Genomic DNA, 27,381 nt, shown 5'->3' with positions numbered 1-27,381 from the left:
GAGGGAGCGAGGTCAGGGCCGCCCCGCTGATACTCAGGGCTCGGTAGACCCCTGTAAAACCCAGGGAGGAAGCTGAACACCCTGCTGGATGGGGCCTGGACCTGGGGTGATGACCCTACGGCAGGGCCCCCTCATTTCATGGTGAGCCCCACGCACTCCGTCACTCGCAAAGTAACACTTTTACACTGTTGTTGCTAGGCAAATTTCATAGCAAATCTACTTTTTTCTAAATATAACCACCCCTTAGATGGGGCACATTAACAAAAATGTTACTGCTAATAGAAACCCGCTCGCTGTCCACCAGAGCCAACCCTGGGCTTCCATCACGTGTCCGACGACCCAAAGGGCAGACCCATCAGAGGGGCCGTCAGCCTGCTCTCGGGAAATTAACCGGCAGGTGTGTCTGACGCTCCTGCTTCCACGCACCGGGCTCTGCGAGTGGACTCGGTGTATCCGGCCACAGCCTGGCATGCGAGGGGCAAGTCCAGAAGGTCTGCGGGGGACAAGCCACCCCGCCGGCCCTCCCGGGGAGCCCACGAAGGCCTGACGCGGCCCGCAGCGTGCTCACCTGTGACGAGGGGCGTCTGCGTGGGCGGCTGCTCCAGGAGGACCACGTGCTGCAGAAGGGAGCTGGGAGCCGCCCCCGAGTCACGCTCCAGGGGTGCGGTGCCCAGGTAGGGGGTGAGGTGGGTGCCGGGGAAGAGGGAGATGCGTTGCTGGAGGGCCGGGAGGGCCAGTCTCTCGGCCTCCTGCTGGCTGGCCGCCCCCTGGAGAGGCACAACCGGGCTCCCGGAGTCAGGGGCCTGGGACGGCCGCCCCACGCCACTGCCACCCAGACCCGTGGGCGCCCACTTACCGCGGAGGGGCCGGTGGCGGGAAGTCCCAGCGTGATGTTGGGCAGGGATGGTGACGTGTACAGGGGCAGCGGGCCCACCGAGCCTTCTCGCGTCACGAGTCTGTGCGCCAGGCTGGTCTGGGGACAGAGCACACAGGGCCATCACACAGGCTCTGCACCGCCAAGCCTGGGTGACACTCGCCAAGGGAAACGACCACAGAAAACACTTCGGGGCAGACCACGCCCAGTTCTGAGATCCCCAGTACAGAAATCTATTAACGAGGACAGCACGGGGGCGAACACGGCATTCAAAGCAGGCCACAAGCACTACAGTCTGATTCACAATCCTTCACTCTCTTGTTTTGTTCTTATTCAGTTCACTCATCATTGTAAACTATCAGAATAAAATCTAGGACAACATATTTAAAAATATATTCTTAGAGTCGGGAATGTCTTTCCAAACATAACATGAGAGGTAGAAACCAGAGAAATCCCCTCACATAAAAGGCAAATAATGGTGACAACAAGGTTGGCAACGTATAGTAGAGACAAAGACCAATATATAAAGAGCATGCAAATCAAACAATAATTAGTGAGAAATGACAAAGAAGAACCAGTATGGAGAAAAAAAATACTCAACATCATCAGTAATCTAAAAACATATCTAAAAATCTAAAAACATTTAAAAACCTATCCAGTTGGCAAAGATTTTCAAAAATGACTACAGCACCTTGACCCAGAGAAACAGAAACACACTGCTGGCTGGATCATAAATCGGCGTGCTCCTTCTGCAGGACAATTTGGCGATCCATGTCAAAAGCCTTAAAACCGGGATCTAACCTTAAATCCTAAAATCCCACTCCACCCTCAGGATGCACTCTTAGGAGATAAAGCTGGACGCACACAGACCTGGCCACAGGAGCGCTCTCTCCACGCTGTGCTACAGTGTGTCAGAGGATAAATCCATGAGGGCACGTTTACACATGGGGACGTTCAGGTTGGAAAAATCTTGTTGATGACTTGGGAACTTATTTATCACGTGTGGTTAAGTACCAGTCCCCGAGGACTTGAATTGCTGTCGTATTTCACATCTTTTTGCTTCTAGAATGAAGGTTCTTTGCTAAAAGGACACTGTCCTATTCACACTGTATCCTCCCTCACTAGACCCCCAGTGACGTGTGCGGGACCAAGGGCACAGGAAGAAGAGGACGAGAAGGTGGTTGCCGTGACGCCAGCTGGTGGTGTCATGGAAAATAACATTAGCGCTGGACATATAACCAATTCTCTCCTAGTTCTTCTCACAACGGACTACATAATTAAGGATGAGAAACATTTTGGGTGCTTTAAAATTTCATTTGCAAGGTTAAAAAAAATATGAGCTGAAAGTTGTCACAAGTTATTGTAAACAATGGTGGGCTACCTGTAGCCCCGGCTGGAAAGTCCATCAGAGGACAGGGCGATTACCACCCCAGGGCGTGTGCGCAGGTATTCGGTGCTTTGCAGAATTTCCTAGGTGGCTTAATGGTGTCATACTTGGAAACACACACGCACGTGATAAACTCCGTCCTCATGCTCTAAGGGCAGAGCAGGAAGGACCAGCGTTCTTCACCTGGGAGGGAAGTTAGTGCATCTTCCCCAGAGACATGGCTGCGGCCACCTTTAGTTCGTTCACATATTCAACTGTACAGTAATGATTAAAAGGCTACTTTAAAAAGTAGTCCTTTTTCTAGATAAAAAAAAAAAAATCAGCAAGCTATGATTTAGAGAAAGTGATTGAGATTGCCAAGGAAAGCACGATTTTGTTCCTGGATTTGTCCAGGAACAAAATAAGCAAACATTTAATGTTTGAAAGTTGTCATTTCCTCTTTATAACCAAGGCTTTTTTTTTTTTTTTTTTACCTGATTTATTTTTAGAACTAAAGCGGCCTTCTGGGAATTGTCTGGTATGTTGATTTGTCCGCATTTCCGGTGCCGGCCATCTCCATCTGCCCTAGACGTGCTCCTCAGCTGCCCAGCTGCCCAGAAAGGCCAGGGTCGGGGCAGCGCGCCCTCTGCATGCCCCCGAATCACACTTGGCTTTCGGCATCGGCCGAATGTCCTCCCCTGGGGAGAGGCTGTCCACGGGTCCGGGGAGCCCTGCTTCCTCCATGTAAGTGGGGCGGGGGAGGTGTGGAGGTTGCTGAGCGCCCCTCAGTCAAGCAGGGAAAGGGGGTGCCAGGCCGGTGGGCCTCGCTCCCGCATGAGCACCCCGCCTCACCTCTGGACTGGAGGAGGAGCTCTCAGAGGACTGTCCCATTCTAACTGTACTTGAAATCCACAAAGGACATCCAACTGTGATCAGATTTTCAAAGACTACCCCCACGATCACAATGAATATCTAACGTAAAACATGAAAACTGCACTCTTTACGTTTCTTGTGAATCCTCTGACGTCCACTAATCTGCAGTAGCTTAATTTACATTAACATGTGATTTGTAAAAATTAACACATAATTTAAACTGGCATCCACCCAAATAAGGCATCTCTACAACATGAACCATTAGGTACATAACTGCCCGTTTTAAATAAAATCAGGATCTATGACAGCTACTGACAAGCCACATCCAGCACTCACATCTCATTCCAGGTAGCAATTTCTAGGCCAAGCTCTAAGGCTAATTACAGGTAGACCTCAGCTATGAACTCAGTCCCACAGAGAAGGATTGTTAAAACTTTTAATAATGTAAACAAGTATTTAAACCGGTAGGTTGAACTGCACAGGTAATAAAAGGAGTAGACATATAAAGGAAAAGAATAAAAGAAAATGGGGATTCGGCAAGCCAGAGGCAGTAGTACAAAATCATTTCTAGCAGTCATCTTAGTTTCTAAAAATCTGCTTATACCTTAAGCGTCTAGAAATTGGAAATGAAAATGGAGTGGACAGGTGTGCCTGTGTCCTCCAGCTAAGACTTGTCAACCCTCTGGAAGGGCAGGACTCATTTCTAAATATTTAAGGAAGAAAGTAAATACCAGTATTTGATAAATTATAGCCTCCTGTAAGTTGGAAGGAACGTAAAAATCCTCATGAGAACCTTGCAGTCAGGAGGACCGTCTGAGCAGGAAGTACACGGCACCGCTGGCTCAGTCCAGGGAAACGAGGTGTGCAGCCGGCTCCCCAGCGGTCGCCCCCGCCCTCGGGCCCCTGATACCGGTCGGCACCCGCCCGTCCCAGTGGGCACGGGAGAGACGACTGGAAGCAGGCCCTTGCGGGGGAGGGTGCCTGGCACAGGGCTGGCACGAGGCAGGAGCTCCAGAGACACTTGTGGGATGAGCCGGGGGAGAGAAAGTGAATAAGGAGGGAGATGAATGAATGGAGCGAAGGTTCTGGAACCTCCGGCCCCGAACGTGGCCCTGACCGAGGTCTGGTCAAGGGCACGACCTGCAGCCAGCCTTGGGGCCCCTCCACCTGGCCGGAGCAGCCCCCCAGAGAGAGCTCTCCCAGAACTCTCTCTGCACCCACATCCCTCTCAATCTGTAGCACACCTGGGGTCTGACCGGCAGAGGTGAGGGTTGCTGACCCCTGTGGTCAGTGGCTCCTGGTTCCTGAGATGCTTCTGAAACGCTGCCCCTGACAGTCAAGATTGAAGGGCAGCTGGAAACTGCTCTTTGGAGCCAAAAAACCAGACGTGGGCAGGAGCGCTGGGCACTGACCTCGGTCGGGATGCTGGGGACAGCGGGCGCGATCCCATTCTCCGCGCTGGCGTTCCCAGAGCTGTTGTTGGGCGAGCTGGGTGCGGAGCCCGGGGCGCTGCTGCAGGCCGAGTCTGGGGGTGGGAGAGACACCTGTGAGCCTGACTCGGGTCAGGCAAGGACACAGCTTCCGAGGCCCTGAGCTGCGCTGGCCGCCTGTCCTCAAAGCTGCACTTCTGCTTCGAGCTGGCTGACGGCAGAAGTCCCAGCAAGAAAGAACAGGACCACGGTCCCCAAACAAGGGCCATGGAGCTAATTCCCTGCTCTCAGTTTTGCTAGCGACCCCTTGTGAGCTTCGCAAGCCTGTGGCTCACCGGGGCCCCACTGGCACCTTCTAAGCTGTGCACACTCTCAACTTTATTCCCCTTTCGAAAAGTCTCATCAAGATGATCGTAAACCCCAGAAAAAGAGACCCTGAACACTTATTGATATTCTAACAACAAAAGGCAAGAAAACACAGAGGCCAAATGACTGTGAACAGGGAAAGGTCAGGTCCACTGTGCTTGCTTACAGAGCCCCCTCGGTCAACGTGTGCTTTGAGCTAATCCTTGCATTTTCCAAACATTCAGGGAAGAGCACAGCTGGTGGCTTCTGTCATTGATCAGGGTTATCTGAAAACTCACCCCAAGATACTCTCCAAGTAGCTGTGGCGGGGGGAGCGGCCCCAGCCACGCATCGGGGCTGGGACTGAGGCGGCCGTGTGTCCCAGCCGGGTCGGCCCCTCAGTTCCAAAGGAGCCGCCGTTGCTGTGTGTGCAAACACGCGACGTAATAGGAGGATCTTGTCTGGCTGAACGGCGTTTATCAATGGCAGCCTCTGGTTAAAACCTTCCAGAGGGAGCCAGCCTGAGCCATTTGCCTTTCCCTCCTGAGTACTCACTGACCACGGGCACTGACGACTTAAGACTCTGCCCTGATCTGGGCTCCCAGGCTCGAGGAGGGGAGGCCTGGGCCACGTCCCTAAGCTGGCGCCCCGAGGGTGCTCAGCAGGCCACCCTTCAGCGCACGAGACCACGGAGCTGCCCGCGGGGGCTGGCGGACCCTGAAACCTGGTTCCAGCTGAACTCGGGGTGACAGTGAGGAGGCTGAGGGTGCTGGTGTGGACGGCAGTGCCCATCCCCCAGCGCCCAACCCCACAGGCCCGGCTCACTCGGGGAAGGAGACCTGACCCCAAGGGCACATGCACGACCCCCTCAACCCAGGGGACCGTGAGCGCTCTCATCCTCTCCACCGAGCAGCGGTCCCCCTCGGGACACCCTGGCAGCAAGTGGCTCTCTCCACTCGAGGGCCCGCCCCGCCCTCCGGGGCACTGATGGTGAACTCAGGCCCCGGCTCCCCTCCCTCCTCCCACCAGATCCAGAGCCTGGTCTCCGCCCAGTGAAGTCACATTCACATGCGCCCCCCTGACCGGGGGCGGTTGGGAAGGCCACCTGGGCTGGCAGGTGTCACACTTCACGCGTGAAGACAGGGCTTGCTTCCCCGACCCCCATGTCAGCCATCCCCCTGTCTCGGACGCCCACGTGGTGAGCCCCTCCCATCTTCCTTTAAGCGGGCCTGTCTCAGCAGCATCGGCAGATAAATTCTCCCAGGTGAGCGTGGGAAAGCACGACAACTTTCGGGGGCAATAAAAAAATATATATCTCTCCCAACTTTTCACCCGTTTTCAACTCAATAATGTTGATTATTTTTTCATTCCACTTCAAGGAATCTGGTCTAAGAAAACAAATATAAATGCGTAATCGTCATGATATTATTTGTATCAGCACGATGGAATACCATTAAAGGTGCCAGAAAGTGTTGTGACTGATATCAAGTGAGGAAAGGATACAAGTGTACACAGGGCATGTGACAAATGCACAGAAAAAGGACTGGAAGGAAATATGCTCAGATGTTAACGGCAATTTTCTCTGGATAGTGTTGGAGGGGCAGCTGATTCCCTCGTTTGCTTTCCCTGATGGGCACGGCTTTGACGAGGGACTGGGAACAGGCAGAGTGACACTGCCACGTCCCGGGACCTGTCTCACCATCATCTCAGCACCACCTCTGGCCTGCGTCTCACCGCCGTCCCTCCCTGTCCCCCTGTACCGGCCGGTGGAGCTGCTTCCGTGACGCTGTGGACCTCTCCTGCTCAGGGACCTTCACCACCTCCCCAGTACCCCGGGGGAGGTGCCCCCGCTCTCTCTGGGACCCTCCCTGCCTGGAACTCCTTATTTTCCAGTCTTGTGGAAAGCCAGCTCTGCTCAGAGCACCCTGCCTCTCCAGCCGCCGCGGGGTGTGCTGGCCGGGAAATCCATCCCTCATCTCCGTGCTGCCTGCATTCACCCATAGAGCTTCCCCGGGCCCGGCGTGGCCTCCACCGCTGCCCTGCCCTGCTGCCTTCGCTGTGCCCTCTTTGGGTAACACAGCCCAGGGCCAAGCTGGGGCCGCGTGCGGTGCGTTAGCTGCCCCACACGTGACATCTGGGCTCTGGAGTTAGATCGGAAGCTCCCTGGAGGTGAGAACGCAGCTCACCATTTTGGTGCCCAGCCCGGTCCTGACACAGTCACAGGCTGACAGCACGAACGCCAGAGCCTCTGGCGCTCAGAAAGAAGCCGCCAGGGACTCCGTCCCCCCAGAGGCAGGACTGGAAATAAACGCAGGGGCCTGCCGTCCGCGGCCTGGCATCCCTCAGAGAGACGAGGTCCACGTGTGGTGAGACACACGCTCCAACTCATTCGGGGCCCGAGTCTGAACGGAATCCCCCAGGCAGAGGATCTTGAGGTGACACTTTTCCCTGATCTCTCTACCAGAATGACCACACGATGACAAAGATGAGCCCCCGGGCATGAGGCCTCAGGCTCCGCTTCACAAAACCCACGAAGTCCAGAAGCAGACCCTCGGACTAGGGGTTTCAGCCCCGGGCTGCGGGACAGGGCTGAGGGCACTCCGGCTCTCATCCCATCCCAGGCCCTGGACTCAGATCTGAGTGTGAGGTTCCCGGCCCCTCACGTGGGGAGCACCAGCACCCAGGAGCCCCTCCTCCTTCCCCGGGAACTTGGCCCTGAAGGACGCTGTCGAGAGCCCTGGTTTTCCCACCAAACCCTGCACTTGGTGCAAACAAGGTCCCGCCCCTCCTGTTACCAGGCCGCCTGAGCAGCCCCTCTGTCCCGTGATTTTAGGGCTGGTGGATGTGCACCCTCTGGAAGTGGGGTGCACGCCCAGGAAGTGAGGTGCGCCCTAGGGACTGGGGTGTGTGTCGGGAAGTGGGGTGCATCCCAGGACGGGGCTCTGCCTGGTGGGTGTGCTTCCCCGAGGCGGCCGCTAGGTGGGGGCCGAGAGCAGCGCGTGAACGGAGACTCGGAAACTCCCAGGCTCCCTCCTCCTTCCCCCGCCCCTGTCCGTCCCACTCTTCCCAGGAAGATTCTCACGCTCTCCAGTGGTTCAGACACTGTTTAATGGGCAGTGGGGCAGGTAGGAAACGTGGCATTCACCACTGCTAGGGCAGGATCAGTTAAAACCCCACCTTCGGGGAAGCCTCCACTTAAAATTCCTGAAAGTCTCCTGTGACGTCAGGAGGTCTGACTGCTCTCACCTGCCGGGCTGGGTCAAGGTCGGGAACAGGACACGCTGCCGTACAGGGATAGGGACGGATAGGGACGGGCCTGAGACCCCCTGCTGGGGCGCCAACCGTGGCCCTGGGACTCCTGGGGCTGGCACTGCGGGCACAAGAGCCCTTGGGGCGGGGGGCGGGCGGCGGTGGGGACGTGCGGAGAGGCAGGTTTCGGTGCTGAAGGGACAGCGCACAGGAGAGCCTCTCAGAGGGCAGCGGGGTTTGCACGAACATACCTGTGACATCCAAAGGACGCTTTTTTAGAGCCGTGACCACTGGACCATCTTTCCTGCGTAACAGGGGGCTGCTCCGTCTTTCAGCCACTTTCTGCTTTAGCCTGGAGCGTAATTTCAGATTGGGTTCAGAAGCTGCACGAAAAGGAGACACCATTACAAGCAGGCAGACACAAATGGGGTCAAGGTTATCTCGTGGGCAGTGTAAGACTATGCTCATTGGGTAAATATTAGCTGAACCCAGATGCGGTGTTCCAGGGTGGAGCAAGGCGGCAACCTGAGGCCTCGGGCAGAAGACGTCCAGCCCCATCCATCAGTCCAAACACTGACTCAAACGTGCCTGATGCCTTCAGTGAACTGTCTGCGACAGAGGGTTATATACACGTTCGAGCGGCCACTGTGTTTACAAGGAGCTGGGAGGAAACCTTGCCATCAGCGATGGTTTTGGGGCTCTGGCCCACGAATGTTACTATGACCCCTACATTACAGACTTTCCCGTTCACCTGAGAATCACAAATTCCTCCCTCAGGTAACAGCCCAGGAGCCAGCTGCCCACTCGAGCTCCCGGCCACCGAGAGGGTGCTAAGGTCAACCCGCCCCAGGGAGAGGATTAGCCATGCTGCCTGCAGGTGTTCGCCTGACCCCTGGGCACAGGTGCTTAGGCTTGGTTTGGTTTTGGTTAACAGCTCTGCTTGTGTGCGTGGAGCCCTTTGCAAACCCGCATCTTTAAGCCCACGGTGGTCCCAGCCTCTGCGCCTGGAGCCCAGACCACCCCCCAAGCCGGGCCAGTCCAGTCCCACATCGGGGGTGGGCCGTCTTGGGAAGAGGGCAGCCTCACACAGCCGGGGCCCTCCCGGTGGCCTCCAGACACAGGAATCTCAGCCCCACAGGCCAGCAGCTCGGGGGTCCAGGACAGTGGTAAGACCACCACCCCGGAGACGCGTGTGTTCCGAGGCTTTCCTCAACTACATTCAAGCTTCTACTACTTGTGGATTTGCAAACCGGCGAGTTTTTACCTTTTGTTTTTGTTTTTGTTTTTAATCAGCTACCCTGCTGTTTTTAATCTTTCTGGAACAGGAAGTTTACTGCTGTCTAGAACAACAAGCAACACAACCAAATTCCCCCCGGAATCGGACGTAAGCTGGTTTGGGTTATAAGAACCGGGCCATGTGTGTGTCTCACGGCCACTGTGACTCTGCCCTTTGGGGAGCACAGGGGGCAGGGCTGGGGGTCCAGGCTGCCGGGTGACCCTGAAGGAGGCTCAGAGGCAAAGGACGGTTGTTCTGTGGATCCTGGAAAGAGGAGAGAGAAGCAGGCCCCCTAAACGACGCTCCCCAGAGAAATCAAAGATGTGCAAGGAAGGTGCCAGCCCTTCCCAGAGGCTCAACCTGCTCTGGAGGCACTGATTCTGGGAGAGACGCCCTCTCTGCTTTGCAGCATTTGTGTATAAAGCAAGGTTCCCTGGCAAGACTTTCATGTCGAAAGACGAAAAGGATCCAACTACAAAGCAGCCTCCCCCACCGGCTAGAGGATCCACTTCTATTGTTTTAATACTATTTTTACATTTTTGAGATAACTGTAGATTCACATTTCATTTGTTTCTATTTCTACACTGAGTTTCTTACTTTATCATTATTTAAAAAGAAAAAAGAAAGCCCAAACCCCACCAGATTAACAGGCAAGGAAACAACAACTCTTCTCCCACTAAGATCTCAGCTGAACCGACACAGGGTTTCCAGAACCACGTGTCTGGCCCGGGGACGGAAGCTGCGCCTGAGATCCAGGGCAGTGCAGCACCCACAAAAGGGAGCGCGCGGCCCCCGGCCCCAGTGGGGGCCCCTTTCAGGGGCACTGAGGTCAGTCTATCTGGAAGCAGCGCCGCCTTGTCCTGACACCACGCCCAGCAGCGAGTGAGGAAAGCGGAGACTGAGCCACCAAGGATGCCCAGGACATGGCGGGGGCAGCGGCACAGAATTCAGAGAGTGCGTGTGCTCAGAGCTGCCCTTTTTGGAATCCTGAAAGGACAGTGAAGCACGCTTCAAACAAAGGTGAAAGAGCAGAAAGAAGATATCTGAAGAAGAAGTTGAGAAATCTGAAAAATGGGAGTAAAAAGGCCCAACGTCAAATTAACAAAAACGCCAGGAGAGGACAGAGCAAACGGAGCAGGGAAAATCACTGGCAAAGTAATTCGAGGTGTACTGCTCCATCAGAGGAGACCCGGTGCCCCAAAGGGGTCAGCGTGGGCTCGCTGTGGCCTGCAGCCCCTCGCCGGGGGGCGTCCACAGAGGTTTCAGAGCTGCAGGGCCCAAGGGTCTACCTTGCGAGCAGTGTCGGGTTCTGCAGCGGCCACTCCCGGGGCAAGACGAGGACCTGAAAGTCCTGAAGGAAAGTGGCTTCTAGACCCAACCACATCATCCATCACGTGGGAGCCAGAATAAATGCATTCACCAGCATGCGAGGCCTCAAGAGATTCACATTCCACGCGCCATTTCTCAGAAAGCTTGGAAGAGCTGCACAACCAAGATGAAGGAGACCACACACAAAGGAGCCCGTGGAGTCCAGGGAAGAGGCCACGTCTCCCCAGGACACCATGCGGGGGGTCCAGGGGCCATGGGGGGCTTCCGGGCTGGAGCAGAGCTTCCGGACTACCTGCCGTGGAAGAGGGGCTCCTCCATCTGCCAAAGCGTGCGGACGAACTGAAAGCAAGTACAGGGACACATGGGGATGAACTGAAAGCAAGTACAGGGACACATGGGGACGAACTGAAAGCAAGTACAGGGACACGTGCGGACGAACTGAAAGCAAGTACAGGGACACATGGGGAATATGGCCAACGTTTTATAATAACTACACACGGAATATGACCTTTAAAAACTGTCCGGTGTACAATATTGTACATCAACTATGCCTCAATTAAAAAAAAAACAAACAACCCAGGCACACAGGAAACTAAGCAAATGAAAGGGTTAGGGCAGGGCCAGGCAGGGTGGGTCAGCCGTTTCCCGAGTGAACCTTGCGGGGCTCTTTGATTTATGGACATTTATTTACTTCTATAACAATAAAAAATAGAAAGACAAAAGACAGACTAGAATATAATTTTTTGTAGCGTACATGAGACACAGGATTGGTATTAACGTATAAAGCAACAAGGAAAAAAAAACCAGCCAAGAGAAAAGCGTATGGCTGAGCTGCCTTTAAACACTGGACGTTTAGGGACGCTCCCTGGGTGACCGGTATGGTCGCAGACGCTGGGCACAGGGGGTGGACGGGAAAGACACGGTCTGGCCGGAAGCCCTGCTGCCTGGCTCAGGAGCACCGGGCACCCCGCGCCACGGGAGCGGGCAGAGGGCTTCTGCAACACAGCACTCGGCTTACTCCCTGGTGGGGAAGATGGAAAGTAAACAGGGACACCCAAACCCCACTAACGATGACAGAACTGCTCTTTGGAACATCAGAGACGCGGTGACTTCCGCACCCATCACACCGGCTCGAGTGACTGGTGGTAGCACCCCACGAGTGACGTGGGATAGGGGCCTCTCACAAGCGGCTGGCAGGGGACTGCGTGCCCGGCTCTCTACGCTACGCACGCTCACCCGAACTGGCAGTTCCATTTTCAGGAGTCTATCCTACAGAAACAGTGAGCAAAGGGACCTATATTTGTGGGCAAAATAAAAACTAGAAAACTGTTACAACTGCTGTAATTTTCGCATGTTGGGATAATATAGAAAAAGGTGCTGATCTTAATACATTGAAATGGAGTGGTATCCATGATACAGTGTTAACTGAAAAATAAAGTTGCAGCCAAAGGGCAAAGCAGGTGTTTTTGTTGACAAAGAGACTGTCTGTACACATCACACACACACACACACACACACACACACATGCACACCCTACACAAAGGCACAGACCACATCTGTGCAGAGAGGTGCCAAACCAGTAATGGGAGCTGTCTCTGGGGGGTAAGATGCAGATGTGTGCATTTTACTTATGCTTTAATTTGTCGTATGTATGCATTCCTTTTGTGATTTTTTAATTAAAAAAGCACTCTACTTGATCCTTAAGACTGGTATTTTTCTACACCCTCTTTCCTACTCAGTAGTTTCAATAGCGTATTTCAGGTGGCCATCAAGCTCAGACATGAACAGTGCCTATCTGAAAAAGATTCGTTCAAGATCTCACTTCTCATGTGAGAAGGAGTCCAAGTTTGATAGAAATCGAAGTTTGAAGTGAGGCCCTTCTCAACGTAGACACTGCCTAGTACCTGACCGTACTCGCCATCTCTACACGTTTCTTTGGAAAAGCACAACAAAGCCTTTTTGAAAACCTTCTGGGCACATTCACACCCATTGTGTAATGAGCACAAAGTTGATGGAAGACAGCCCAGTACAAAAGCCCCCTGAGGGGGCCGGAAGCTGAGGGGACCCGGCAGGGCCAGGTACTGTGGAGCGAACCCCCTTCTCCCCGCCCCGGCAGCTCAGAAAGGGCCGATTCCCTGGCCCGGCCCTGAGCAAGGGCCGCAGGGCATCTACCGCCCTGCACCTGACGCATACAAAACACACCCAGGTACAACTGTGCACTGTGTGGGCGTTGCCCACAACTGCCCAGGCCGCCAGGATGCCACGGGTTCCGCAAACTGCATCAGAACAACGCATGGACCACGGGGCGACCGGTCCCTTCCCAAACTGCAGAGGCGATCATCACGTGTGACAAAGGCGGCTGTGCCCTCTTCTCTGGTGACCTCGAACCACGCTACACGTGGACGTAAAATAAACTAGCACAACTACTGTTCAGCTCACCAGGAGGCAGGGAAAGCTTCGCTTACTCACTGACAACATGTGGCCACAGTGACCAGAGACACCCCGTTCTGCCCCGGCTGCTGAGCGCCGCCTTGCCTCCGGCAGACCCTTATCAGGCGGTGGAGGCCCTGCTGGGGTGCAGGCTGCGGAGTGGGGCCCCCCAGAGGCAGCCCATCGGGCCAGGGCCCCTGCAGAGACCTGAGACGGGGCCTCGGTCCGTTCTACCTGTACTGGGGTGAAAAGCTAGCTTTGCCCTCCACGTGCCTGGGCCCCCTCCCTGGCCGGGCCCCGCAGGCGGAACGTGACGTCCACCCTGGGCCTGGACCCTGCCGTTCACCTCCTCTTGCGGGGCTGGAAGAGGCTGAGGACTGTGGCCCGTCGCCCCGCCCGCCACACCAGCTCAGGGCCCGGCACCCAGGAAGCACCCGGCCACTGCTCGCTCACTAATCGCAGGGAAGACACAGGCGGGTTGGCAGCCGCTGCTCGGGCTCGGGCACGCGGCACTGCCTTGGATTGAGCGCACCCCCTGCAGGCTAAGTGCCAGGAACCCAGTGGACCGCGGCTTACGGTCCTGGGACCCGGCAAGGCACCCAGCGCGAGTGTCCACCCAGGGGCCACTGCCAGCCCTGAGCTGGTAACAGCCACGCGGCTCCCTGCAGACCTGGACTCTGTCCCCTGGGGCCGTCCAGGAACCACTGGGACAGCAGTCGCTGACAGCAGGGTCGTAAAGGCTCACTGAGGGGTTTTCAGTGACTGGATTGGGTAAAGCGGGCCATAAGTATGCCCCACGCTCACTCTACAAACCGGACCCTGCCACCCCCGAGGGAACACTGACAGGGAAGGGCGGGAGAGGGGCTGGAGGCGTGGCTCCGTGTCCCTGGTGGCCTCACTGGCGGCTGTGTGCACGGCCCACGAGCGGCCAAATCCTCCCTTCCGCCCCTGACCCCCACCCGCCCCCCGACCTGCCCTCTGAGGCAGCAGCCCCACAACGGATCCACCCCTGAAGCAGCGGCACTGCTGCCCCATTTCACAGATGTGCGAACTCGCCCGGCGAGGCCGTCTGCCCAGGACGCTGGACGGTGAGGGCCAGGCCGACTGCAAAGCTGTCCCTCGTGAAGCAGCGCGGCCTCAGCCAGCGATGGAGAGAAGCCCGTCGTGTTTCCCGTATCTCAGCAACCGACCAGTGCTTCCCGTGAACAGCTGCTTCCCTTGGGGGAAGAGACAGGTGTGCTCTCCAGAGAGGAAGGGCCCTGAGAGAGGCGGACGGCTCGGCCCGGTGGCCAGGACCCCAGTCCTCCACGTCCTCCGGAGTCGGCTGCTCCAGGGGCCGTGGGCACCACGCCTGCCACACCCAGGGCGGGAAAAAGCACCGTGCGCTCAGTGTACCCACTTTACTGATGAGAGACTGAGGCCAGGAGAGCCTCAGTCATCTGTCGTGCGGCACAGAGCTGCAAACCAGGTGGGAGAGACCCGCCGGGCTGCGGGATCACCGCCCACCCGCTCAGAGCCCTGCCACCCCGGCTGCGCTCCCACTAGGGCCAGGCTTCCCGGGGCAGGCGCGGCCTTTGTCTCCTTGCCCGGGGTCTTTCCAAGCACTGGCCCTCGTTTCGCTGATTGGAGCATGGCAGATCACAGCCCCAGCCTCCAGAACGGGGGCGTGGAGGGCAACATGGGGGAGCCGGCCGGGGGGCCGACAGACGCCCCTTTCTACGGAGCCCGCAGGCTCTCAGGGTGAAGCCCACGCCCTTCTTGGGGGACCATGGGTGACAGTCACGCACTCGAACTGGAGAAGAGAGGACAGAAGCTGCGCTTTCACCTTCACCAATGGATGCAACCCCGCCCACGTGGGCAGACGCCTCCCCTCTGACACAGGGCGGGGGGCTCTGCCGACCCCACCGCACGCTGGGGCCCCTCCCTCCCACACCTGCGCTGGGGTCAAGTCCACGGAGGCTGAGCTGAACTCCCCCTCCCTTCACCTCCGGCTCCCGTTCGGGGTTTGCTACACCACATGCTCTCCGGGGCGCAGCTCTGCCTCCCGAGAGGCCCCACGTCTTCTGTCCTTAGGACGCGGCGGCAGGGGAGCCTCCGGCCCCGCTCCCAATACCTCATCCCTCGGGGGAAGAAGCTGCTTTAGAGCATTTCTGTCCACAATGGACCAAAATCCTTTGGGGGAAACAAAACTCGTCTTCACGAAGGAAAAGCTGTGTCGCACGGACCCATTTCCATGAAGCAGGCGCCCGACATCTCCCACGCGGCCCTGCGGCCGTGGGCTCCACCTGCCACCTCTGAGACCGGGGCAGCCGGCCCTCCACAGCCCAGACCCTCACTTCTCGGGGGCAAAGCTTCCAGAAACACCTCTCTTCCGGCCCCTGGCCTTCTGGCCACCCTAATGCACGGCCCACGGCCGGTCTGATTTTTCTTAAAAGGCGTTGCCCGCTTAAACCGTCACCGCTGGAGAAAGTGCAAGAGCCCTGGGAGCCCTGCTTGTGTCTAACACGCTTATCCTTCTGGTTTGTGAGGCAACTGCTGACGTAAGCCTGAGATGCGCACCTGAGAGGCCCCCCAGGACACAGTGAGCTTTGTCCCCGTACAGGTTTCCCTCCCCGTGTGGGACCCCCTCCCCGCCCGCCGCAGCCCCCGCACCGACCTGTCTTTCTGAGAGGAAAGTCATCTTTGGCGTCGTACATGCCCAGCACCGGGTGGCTGTAGGAGACCGACGCCCCGCTCTGGGGCGGGGAGCTCTGGTCCAGGGAGCTGTGCTGCGTCTTCCTGCAGAGAACGGGCAGGACAGAGGCTTAGTGACCCGCGCGCACGGGCACACGTGGCCGTGCAGAGGGACCGCGCACGGGAGCCCTGCACAGGTCCCCACGACGCCGGGCCTCCCTCTGACGCGCCAGCCCAGTTCGCAGCCGGCCTCCCGGGCACACTGGCCTCCTCTCTGGGGCAAGACTGAAACGACACAAAACCGACACTGAACAAGCGAACAAACGCCGACCGCAGCCTCCCCTGCCGGGCCCTCGGCGCCGGGGACAGCAGGCCGGCACGACCGCACGCCCGTGGTCCCGGCGCCTGGGCTCTGCCCAGCCTCTTCTCTCGGGTGTCTCCCGACCGGGTCTGTTCTCAGGCTGGCGGGGGGGGGGGGGGTGTCACCACTGGCCACAGAGGGGACGGTCCTCAGGACACAGGGAACAGAGGGAGACAGATGGGCTCCAGGTGTAAGGGACACAGGCGTGCCGGACGCAGCTGAGACCTGGCGGGGGACTTCGGGGACAGTGCTGGTGACGTCTGGTTCTTGAGGGCAGGAGCCACGTGGGGACTTCCCTTCAGCACAAGTGCCTTCACGGGGATAGTGGCCCCAGCCAGCTCCCCTTCCTCGGGGAGGGAGGGGTTGGCGGCAGCACCTCTGCCCTGGGAGCTGATTCATGAGATTGACTTGCTTTATGAGCAGCCGGGCACAACGCAAAATCCCTGAAAGGGCCGGACAGGGGCGGCCGCCAGAAGGAGGCTCCACGTGGGGATCAGGCCTTGGGGTGAGGAGGGGCGCGGCCGGGCTTGGGATGACCGTCAGCACACGCTCTGCGGGCGGGACTGCCCGCTCAGCCTCACCGGAAGCACTGAAGGTGTAATGAACTCTGCGAGTCTTTAAACTGTGTGACCCGCTTAATGACTTGAAACGAATTTGCCAACTTACTTATGTGGAATTTGCTAGACTATTTATTTGAACACACAGCACTCCACATCTACGCACCTGGTTTTGTTTGAATTAAGAATGTGAGCACTTACATGCTTACAGGTGGATATTTAAATATTTGAGAGCAAACCGGTGCAGAGAACGTGGTGATCACGGAGCCCAGGCCCAGGATCCCAGCTGGCAGCATCATGGGAAGCGCCCAGGGAGCCCCGGAGAACCGCCCTGCCAGGCTGCGCAGCCCCTCTGCCCCGTGCACAGCACCTCCCAATCAGGACGCGTGTCAAGGGCGCCAGGGCCGGACCGGCCACCCTCACGCTGGCTGTGACCTCTTCATGTTGTGCCGCCAGGCCTCACCTCGGGGGGCCATCCTTGCACAACCCCATTAGAGGTCTGAGGGCAACTCTCTCTGCACCTGACATCTTCAGGCCGCATCCTCCAGGGAGCATGGCCTTGGCCGGTTCCCAAACCTCTCCTTCAGTGCCAAGTTCTAACCTGGGAAAGAGTTCACTTTCTCCTTCATAAGAAACATGGAAGGGCCTGTGTGTGTATTATGTGATTTTAAAAAAAGGATAATCATGATTAATAAAATATTATAGGTAATAATAACTCTTATAGTTATACTTTAATGGTAGAGTTTGTTTGTAATTAAGCCAGAAGTAGGAAAAGCTATTTGTTTAAGATCTAACACATTTTCTCTTCTCTTTTGATCTCTTGAGTTGCTGTCAGTATTCACATCCTCACTTTCTTGTCCAGCCTTAGAATGAGCTAGAACAGGAGGCAGCTGGCATGAATCTGCCTGTGTGCTGGCCTGAGAGCTCTCAGCAGACCTGCTCTGCATGGTCCAAGAGAGCATGGCCCAGAGCAGGCAGCCGGACCGACCCAGCTGGTACCAGCGCGGAAGAATCCAGACTTCAAGAGTGACGCATGTCACGCACAGCGGCCTGCGCAAAACCGGGGAAAACCAACTCACCACTAGATGCCCCGCGCTCAGGGCTCCCAAGGAAAACACAGGCCACCTGCCCTCCGGGGGGGGGGCACCCGTCCCTCATCACACAGCCCAGGGCTCACACCTGCCCCCAGGCAAGCAAGAGTCTGGACGTGTGAGCCAAAGCCAAGTCCTGTCCCTGGCTGCAAGCACACTTAACACGCGCACACACACCACCCTTGTACCCCGGGGGCAGAACCTGAATTGCCGCTCTTCTGTCTAACTCAGTCCCAACCAGAATCAGTCTTCCAGGTTTTCAACCCTTCATTCCAGCCAGGGCAGGAAGCAGCCGGGGTGTGTCTCTGCTGTGACCCTGGCTGATGGGAGGGGCACCTTCTCTTAAAGACAATCCTCCCTGATGAAGATGGAAAAACAAATATGCCTTGTTTTCTTTCTAAACGTTCCTCTGACTGTAATACAGAATAAAGCTAAACACAAATTCGGCCATTTCAATTCTATCAACCACTGGCCTTTCCTATTACCTCAGATTTATGCAGGTGATTTAAAATAAATAAAACTTGTAATCAGTCACGCCAGCACTGTCCAACAGAAGTAACACAAGCTACATGTGTAATTTAAAATTCTCTCATAGACACGTGCACATGAGCAAAACGGAAGCAGTGAAATCAACTTCAGTGTTCTCCTTAACCCAATTTATCCCAAATCCTATCATTTCAACATGTAATCAATCTAAAAAGTATTAATGAAATAGTCCCCGTGCTTTTCTCCCACAAGGCTCTGAGATCCGGCGTGTCTGACGTTCACAGCTCGTCTCAATCTGAACAGCCCGCTTCAGCGCCCTGGACCCCCTGGCTGGTGGACAGTCTCCTACGATGAGCTTCAAGCTGGGGGTTCCCACACGGGTACACCGTGGAACCACCACGCCAGTAACGACACAGAGCAGCGCCACCTTCACAGAAGGCCCACTGCCCTTTGGCAAGGGATCTCCACCCCCGGCCCCTGCCGCCTGGCTTCCTGTCACTACAGCTCGGCTGTGCTGACCCTAGAACTGCTTGCAAAGGCACCGCAAGGCACAGACTCTGCGTCTTCGACCAAGCTTGACGTTTCTAGGTGTTGGCGGGCAGCCCTGGGCCTCGCTGAGCAGCAGACTAGCGAGCGGGTGCCCCCGTGCTTCACCACTCACCTGCTGGCGGGCACTCGGCTGCTTCCGTTCCCTGGCGATCATGAATAAAGCTGCTATGACCATGGGGACACAAGTCTTTGCCCGGATGGAAGACTTTCCTTCTCTTGGAGAAACACCTAGGAGCGTGGCCAGGTCATGGGGTGGGCGTATGTTTACCTTCATAGGAAACTGCCACGGTGGCTGTGCCACTTCAATCCCCACTGGACACATGTAGGGGTCCAGGGCCTCCACGCTTTGGCCGACACTGGGTTTGTTCAATTTCAAACCCACTGGGTGTGAGGGGGCATCTTGCTGTGCATTGCATTTCCTGGATGACTCGCCATCTTTTCATGTACTTACTGACCATTTGCATCTTTATTTTGTGAGGTATTGGGTCACGTCTTTTGCCCATACTTTTTCAGTAGTTGCCTGTTTTTTGTTATTGAGTTGTAGGAGCTCTTTATATGTTTTGGATCAAGTGCTCTGTCAGATACATGCATTGCGAATATTTTCTTCCTGCCTGTGCCTTGCCTTTTTATTTTCTAAGGGTGCCTTTCAAAGAGTGAAAGTTTTACATTTTGATTAAGTTTATGTTTTTTGGTTTATAGTTGAAGATTTTGGTGTTTTAAGAACTCTTTGCCTACCTCTTCCCCAAGGTCATGAAAACTTTTTCCTATGTTTCCTTCTGGAAGTTTTAACAACTTAGCTTTTATGTTCAGGTCCATGACACTTAAGCTGACTATCATGTATGGCACGAAGCCAGGGCTGAGGTGCGGTTCTTTCCCTGTCAAGATTGGTTTTCCAGCAAAGTTTTGCCTTCATGCAGCAAGTGAATGTGGTCCATGATCTGGTTTGGTTTTGGGTAACAAAACGAGAAAGGTGCCAAACCCAACGCAAACAAACCCATCCCCGGCTGACTCCGCTGAGACGAGTCCTTCCCCACTGCAACCTGCACGGCCCAGTCCCCCGGGAAAGAGGGAGCTCCCCACCAAATGCTGGACCCAGGCAAGCAAGCCTCTGCCAGGTCTCAGCCGCTCTGCTCACCAGGGAGCGGCACGTCAGCCCCTTCTGGCACCCTGCCCCCAGGCCTAGCCGCCCTGCATGCCCCCACCTGCCCCTTCTCGGCTCCCAGGTGCTCCTTGCTGACCCCTCCTCCCCAAAGCCCTTCCTCCCTTCCAACCTCTTGGCACGTGCAGCTCTGCGGAGACCACCCCTCCCCTGGAGCCCCCAGCACTTTCCCATCCTGCGGGCTCCGTCCTCCCCGTCAGGTACAAGCACATTATCAAGGCCTCTATTCCTGCCAGGCTGGACACCTCACCCCACCACTCATGGGGGGTCCTGGCACCAGCCGTCCCGATCTTCTCTTCACGTCACTGTGGCCACTGTCCGAAGACCCCAGTGTGGTCGACCATGACCTCTGCTCTCACCACCCAACCTCCTTTGGGCGCACAGCGCTCTTACTGCTGCTCCCGAACCCCCCAGCTGGTCTCGCCTCCCCGGACAGGCCCTCTCCTGAAACGGCTCCTGGCACTTCCCGACCCTCGGATCACATCCCCTCCCCCATGGAGGATCTAGGAGCACCTCCCCACCCCTGCCCTACCGGGCTACTCCTGGGCGGTCCCCACGTCCTCACCCGCCCTACCTGACCTACTACGCTGCAGGGCATCTGCCTGGCAATCCCCCCCAAGGGGGGAAATGGAGCTTTCCCACTGCAACACCCAGGGGGCGGTCACTAGTGGGGAGACCACGGATCGGTGCCGCCACGTCGCGGGGTCCCCAGGTGTGCTGCCCCAGAACTCTCCATCGCTCCGGGGCACGTGGCTGCAGTTAACGGCTTTTCGGGGGCCACGGCTGCCGCCCCTGCTCGGGGCGAGTCGTGTCACTGGCTGAACGGCAGGGACAGCACCTGCTCGCGTGCATGCGGCCTGGGCGTCGGTGTGGCACGAGCGGCTGCAGACACTCAGAGCAGAGATGGCCTCGGAACAGAAATGCCTTCCGTGCTGTACCACGATAACCAGCGTCATCTACTGACACAAATGGGTTCATTCCAGTGGGATCTGGCGGCATTTTAGCAAAACTGTTGTCCATCTGGGGGCTCCAGAAGAGCTACATGTTCCCCCCAATGAATTAATGATAATCACATTTTCATTTACGAAAACTACCCTATGAGGTTTCTTCCAGAACAAAAAAAAACCCTTCGAAGTTGTAGAAAAGTATATTCAAAGCAAAAATCTGAGGCACCTCTGACCATGGTTTAAAGCCACATAACTTTGTCACTCCACTTCCAACTCGGCATGTGTCAACCGCCAGCCCCGCTGAGCCGCGCACGGGCCCAGAGGGAAGCCCCCCGCACACGGGCATCCTGGCCACAGAGCTAAAGACTTCTTTGGCTTTCAGTTCTGAGCACGAACAAGGCACTTTGTGGTCTCTGTCAATTATGCAGGCTCTGGGAGAGGGTTCTTAGTATAAAAACAATAAAAAGACCACAGGTGCTTTTGACTTGCCTGGGAATCAATAACACATCGGGTAGAAATTCGGGAGGTGCACACGGATGATTTAGACCAGAGTTCCTTTTTAAGAGGTTCTTTTTGTGGCCACAAAATTGCATGAGAAGCCAAGAATAATGGTTAGGCACTAGCCCCATGAACATCTCTTTAAGGTTTGTTTAAAGATAGGCCCCCTCGGGCTTCCCTGGTGGCGCAGTGGTTGAGAATCCGCCTGCCAATGCAGGGGACACGGGTTCGAGCCCTGGTCTGGGAAGATCCCACATGCCGCGGAGCAGCTGGGCCCGTGAGCCACAACTACTGAGCCCGCGCATCTGGAGCCTGTGCTGCGCAACAAGAGAGGCCGCGATAGTGAGAGGCCCGCGCACCGCGATGAAGAGTGGCCCCCACTTGCCGCAACTAGAGAAAGCCCTCACACAGAAACGAAGACCCAACACAGCCATAAATAAATAAAAAAAAAAAAAAAAAAAAAAAAAGATAGGCCCCCTCCGCACCTGGACGACGGTCACGTGCATTCAACAGACCACTCTGGTCTGACCACATGTGCTGCTGGCTCATGGAGTTTCTAATTCCACGCCCTCCAGGGTGAAGAACTGAGCACCACTCCGGTCTACCCCCAGACCCCGTGCACCCGGGCGCAGGGGAGACCCGGCCCCTCCACTTACCCATACCAGTAGCGAGGGTCACTGGACATGCAGTGGTTCAGGTTCCGGTGGGCCAGCGCCTTCTTTTTATTGAGGACAAACTCCTGTAGCTTCATCTTCACTTCTGTGCTGGCCACAGCACCTGGCGCGGGAGAAAGCAGAGGCGGGTGATTCAAGGCTCTGCCCCGGGGGACCCTGAACCACGTGCCAGAAAAGGCAGGAAAGGGACAGAGAGGGTGGGATTCCCATTCAGGACGCTGCCGACGCCAGAGAGCATCTCAAGGAAAAGAGAAGGACAGGAGGGCTTGAAGGAAGAGATCTTCTTCCCAGGAGTATTTTACGTAATTGCATCCTATTTAAAATGCAGCGGTAATCAGCACAAAATCCTATTGCTACCTAACACAAACCCACTGCTGAAGGAAGTTCTAATATTCTTACATAAAAGGAGGTCGTGAATTAGGCGGAGCAGCAGGGTGGTTTCTTTCTCACTGTAGCAAGAAGGAACAGAGCCTCAGAGAAAAGGTTCTGTGCAAACTGAAGCATCGTGCCTGCGACCCGTGCGACAGGGGTGAGGCGTGCCTCCCGGGACCTGGGCAGAGGGCAGGGCAGGGCAGCTGGGGTCCCTTCCAACCCTGTCAGGGGGTGTCCCTGCTCCTTCCAGCCTACAGCCACCTACTGAGACAAAGTGCATTTCACCGAGTTGGACTAAAGCTGAAATTTTGGGTTCTGTGTTTCTTCCTGGTGGTTGTAGCGGTTGTTCACAGCCCCATTAGAGAAAACTGGCCAATTTGAGAAACAGACACACACAAATAAAGTCCAAGCCCACCACCCTGACTCAAGGTGTGCCGGCACCTCATCCGTTTTCCTCAGAGCTGCAATCAGACTCCAGGGCACTTCGGACCCATCCTTCCATTAGAGACAGCGGTGAGTGTTTTCCCTGTTGTCACACAGAATTCAAACAGCATTTGTAATGGTGGGAAAACGCTTCATGAGGTGAGCGATGCAGAGTTTACAAAACCCTCTCCCAACTGGGAGACGTTTTTAGACATTTCCTTTCGTTGTTCTTGTTAGAAACCATGTCGTGTCAACATTTATAAGTAAATATCATCCCCCACGCTTAGGATTATGTCCTCTGAAGAGATGTGCAAAATGCCTACATCCGAGAAAACAATATTACAGCCCCTGAAGCACCTTCTAAGTTGTTTTCCAAAATGCCTCTATACATGACCACCAAGTGCAACCCCACTGGCCAGAGACCAGGAGCAGGTACCCTGTGCCTCTATTAGTACTCGGGAGTACCAGTGAACCTGAGTCTCCATCAGTACTCAAGAGTACCACCTCATCCTGCATCTCTATCAATACTCTGGAGTACCACCTGATCCTGCATCTCTACCTAGTAGTCTTCAGGAGTACCACCTGATCCTTGTCTCTCAGTACTCGGGAGTACCACCTGACCCTTGTCTATCAGTACTCACGAGTACCACCTGACCCTGTGTCTCTATCAGTAACCAGGAGTACCACCTGACCCTGTGTCTCTATCAGTAATCAGAAGTATCACCCAATCCTGTGTCTCTACAGTAGCATTCGGGAGTACCACCTGATCCTTGTCTGTCAGTACTCCAGAGTACCACCAGACCCTGTGTCCCTATCAGTACTCAGGAGTACCACCTGACCCTGTGTCTCTATCAGTACTCAGGAGTATCACCCAATCCTGTGTCTCTACCTAGTAGTATTCGGGAGTACCACCTGACTCTTGTCTATCAGTACTCAGTGGTACCACCTGGCCCTGTGTCTCTATCAGTACTCAGGAGTACCACCTGACCCATGTCTCTAATAGTACTCAGGAGTACCACCTGACCCTTGTCTCTATCTATAATAGTATTTGGGGCTGCTGACTCTTGTCTATCAGTACTCAGTGGTACCACCTGACCCTTGTCTCTATCAATACTCAGGAGTACTACTTCACCTTGTGTTTCTATCTAGTAGCACTCAGGAGTACCACCGGACCCATGTCTCTAGCTATAATAGTACTCAGGAGTACCACCTGACCCTTGTCTCTATCTATAATAGTATTTGGGGCTGCTGACTCTTGCCTAGCAGTACTCAGTGGTACCACCTGACCCTTGTCTCTATCAATACTCAGGAGTACTACTTCACCTTGTGTTTCTATCTAGTAGCACTCAGGAGTACCACCTGACCCATGTCTCTAGCTATAATTGTATTCAGGAGTACCACCTGACCCATGTCTCTGTCTATAATAGTATTTGGGAGTACCACCTGGCCCTTGTCTATCAGTACTCAGGAGTACTACTTGCTGCAAATGAGAAGACTGACCGGAATCCCTCTGCCGGGTCCTTGACAACCACCGGGACGTGCACTGGCTCTTCTCTCCAGTGATGCACCTTTACGTCCTGGGCTCACTTTTCTTTCAGAGTCTTCCTGTTGCGTGTGTGCTGCTGCTGTGGGTCTGTGTGTACACTTGCGTGTGTGGTGCTGCCGTGGGTCTGTGTGTGCACTTTAAATGTGTAGCCTCTGGTGCGTGTGGCTTTTCTTCAGTAATACATTTATTGGCAGCCAGCACGTGCTAGGTGCGGCACATTTAAACCTCGCACTAATGCTGTAAGCGCCACACGGGCCAGGGAGGGCACCGAGGGTGGACAGACCCACATGAGGTTGCTCTGAGGCTCGGTCTCACCAGAGTCCTGGCTCTCGGCTCTGCATTCTGCTTGTACATGCAAGGTTTGTCCTGGTCTCTCATTTCCCTTTAAAATGTGGATTATATTCTGATGCTGTGAGATAACAGAAAACGGTGGTCTCTGCCCTGGTCCAGGCACAGAGCTCCTAAAACGCTTGCCATTTCCTAACTGATCAAAGCACGAGGAGCATCTCTTGTTCTAATGGGGGCTCCTGGATGGGGGATGGTCACCAGGAAGTCCAAGCCTTGATGAGAAGCTTGGGATTCTCAGCTCCACCCTCATGCTCCAGAGTGGGGAGAGGGGCTGTAAGTGGAGTCAGTAATTGCTCACACCCACGTGAGGAAGCCTCCACAAAACCCCAACTGTACGTGGTTCGGAGAGCTTCTGGGTTGGTGAGCACATCCGCACTGGGAGGGGGACCCCGACCCCACCGAGACAGAGTCTCCTGTGCTTGGGACCCTCCCAGACCCCACCCTCTGTATCTCTTTATCTGGCTGTTCATCTTCCAACGGGACTGAGTCCTTAACCTGCGAGATCTGATGCTTGCTCTGGAGAGACAGTGTCAGAATTGAGTGAAATTGTAGGACACCCGCTCGGTGTTGCAGAGAATTGCCTGTTGTGGGGAAATCCTACACATGTGTGGTGACCAGAAGTGTCAGGAGTGAAGGGCTCTGTGGGAGTGTGGTGTCTACGTAAGGCTAAAGGAGAAACACGAGACGAGAGAGCTGCATTTTTCCCAACACTGGAAGGAAAAGACTCAGTTTTTTCTAATTCAGATGTTCCAGTGCTTGTTTTTATGGCATCTATTCTAGTTTATCCATTGTGATTTGTTTCCATTTCCTGGAAGTTTTGAATTTGATCTTTTCACTGGTTTGGGAAACAATCAGTTTCATTTTATCCTTGTTTTTCTGGTGTTGGATTTTCATTCATTTAGTGGTTTTCTATTATTATCTTTTCACATTTCACTCTGATGTATGAAATGAATTTTGGTGTATGAGACTCTACAGATATTTTGAGAAATTGCTCATAAATTGTTAATATCATTAGAAAACTAAATATCTTTCTTGCCACCTTTATCAAATTCCAAATATATCTGTTATCATTCGCAAATTGAATTTTTGTCTGGCTATAAATAGGTCTGCATTAAAAGCAGCATCCCACTGTGGCCGTTTCATGATGGACTTCAGGGTCAGGCAGAACAAACCCCTTGGGGATAGGGTCCTCCACGCTGCAGAGGGACCTGAACTAGACCAGCCAGGGAAGCACAAGGAAAGTGCCCTAAACCGAGTCCAGAGCACACCTGGAAGGGTCCATCGGGACACGCGGGCTTTTGTCTCAGGCCCTCCTGGCATCCAAGGAGACACAGCTCATCATCACCGGAGCAGGGAGGCGTGCCCGAGCTCCATGTGTTATGTGACGTTGTGCGTGTGGGTGCACCAGCCAGCAGGTGGAGCAGGCCAGACCCAGGGTTACAGACCCGGCGACACCCGGCACGAAGGGCCACGGGAGGGGTGACCAGAGCAGGTGGTGGGAAGTGACTGGAGGTATAAAATCGCACCTCCGCTTCCGAGCAAGGCCCCTGGGTTCCCTCCAAACGCAGCCAGGGCCAGACTTGGACCGTCCTGAATACTTTCAGCCTGTCTGTCTCGTCTGAAAAATCACACGCATAGAAACACTGAAATCTGTGTATAATGTGCCTGACACGCAGCCCCGTGGCATTCCTGACGGCCTCTCAGCCGCAGACGGACACTTGACAAAATATGCAAAGTGCAGACCGTGTCACAACACAAAGTGCCTCCCAACCAGGGAATGGAGAAGGGGGGTCGGGAGGCAGGGAATGGGGGGGCACAGAGGGCCCTTTACAGCAGGGAGTGGGCAAGGTAGGTTCAACCCCGCCAGGAAAGAAACGGGAGCCAAATGAGGGGCTTGGTGTCTGCCTCCAGTGCGCTGGCAGCGCGGGGACGGGGCAAGGTCAACGAGGGGGATCATGACCCAGAGGGCCTGTCCGAGGAGCTGACCCTCAGGTCCTTCTGAAAGGACCGGAAGGAGTAAATGATGCAAAGCAGGACGAGAAGCAGGGTTCTCAGGGGGCAGGAGCCAACAAGCTGGGGGTCAGCTGGCCCGACCTGCTCAGAAAGCCCTGTTAACGTGGATGCACTTTGCCCTGCAGAGAGGACCACGCAGGCCACGCTGAGGAAGAGCTCACTCTCCCTGCTTTGGCCACACCCCAGGCTCACACCATGGGCTCCTGAGCTCCAAGAAGGGACAAGGATAGACGCCCAGTTCCAGCAGGGAGGGCACGTGCACGATAAATGCAGTGATGGGCAAGGGCAGCTGCCCTGTCCGGGGGGACGCTGGTCCATCCCTGGCGGGGGCTGAGGCACCTCCAAGGCACCTGCTGGGCTGGGAGGTGGACGGTACCCTTGTCCCCTGAGCCGCCTGCAGGGCCCTCACAGGAGGAGGTGTGTCTGAGGGGTCCCCGGGCGGCCACGGACACACGTGGCCCTCGGCCAGCTCTAGGGTGGGCGAGTGCACCTTGCCAGGCTCTTATGGAGTC

At 55.5% G+C, this 27,381-nt stretch overlaps 1 protein-coding gene across 8 annotated transcripts in view; it reads right to left on the bottom strand.

The window, feature by feature from the left end:
- The window catches only part of HDAC4 (histone deacetylase 4), a 292,757-nt gene that overhangs the window by 65,084 nt on the left and 200,292 nt on the right, over nucleotides 1-27,381 (bottom strand). For all 8 annotated transcript variants that reach the window (XM_082396983.1, XM_082396985.1, XM_082396984.1 and 5 more), the window contains exons 5-10: nucleotides 22,150-22,270; nucleotides 15,829-15,950; nucleotides 8,389-8,520; nucleotides 4,526-4,638; nucleotides 857-973; nucleotides 569-767 (exon numbers count right to left, since the gene is read on the bottom strand). In XM_082396983.1, the coding sequence (XP_082253109.1) occupies nucleotides 569-767; nucleotides 857-973; nucleotides 4,526-4,638; nucleotides 8,389-8,520; nucleotides 15,829-15,950; nucleotides 22,150-22,270 (804 nt within the window). The remainder of the gene's footprint in view (nucleotides 1-568; nucleotides 768-856; nucleotides 974-4,525; nucleotides 4,639-8,388; nucleotides 8,521-15,828; nucleotides 15,951-22,149; nucleotides 22,271-27,381) is intronic.

This window comes from Balaenoptera borealis, assembly GCF_965194805.1.
Source record: "Balaenoptera borealis genome assembly, chromosome: 6".
Lineage (NCBI taxonomy): Eukaryota > Metazoa > Chordata > Mammalia > Artiodactyla > Balaenopteridae > Balaenoptera > Balaenoptera borealis.
Note: the sequence above shows the minus strand (reverse complement) of the source record. Positions and strands in the feature narration are given on the sequence as shown.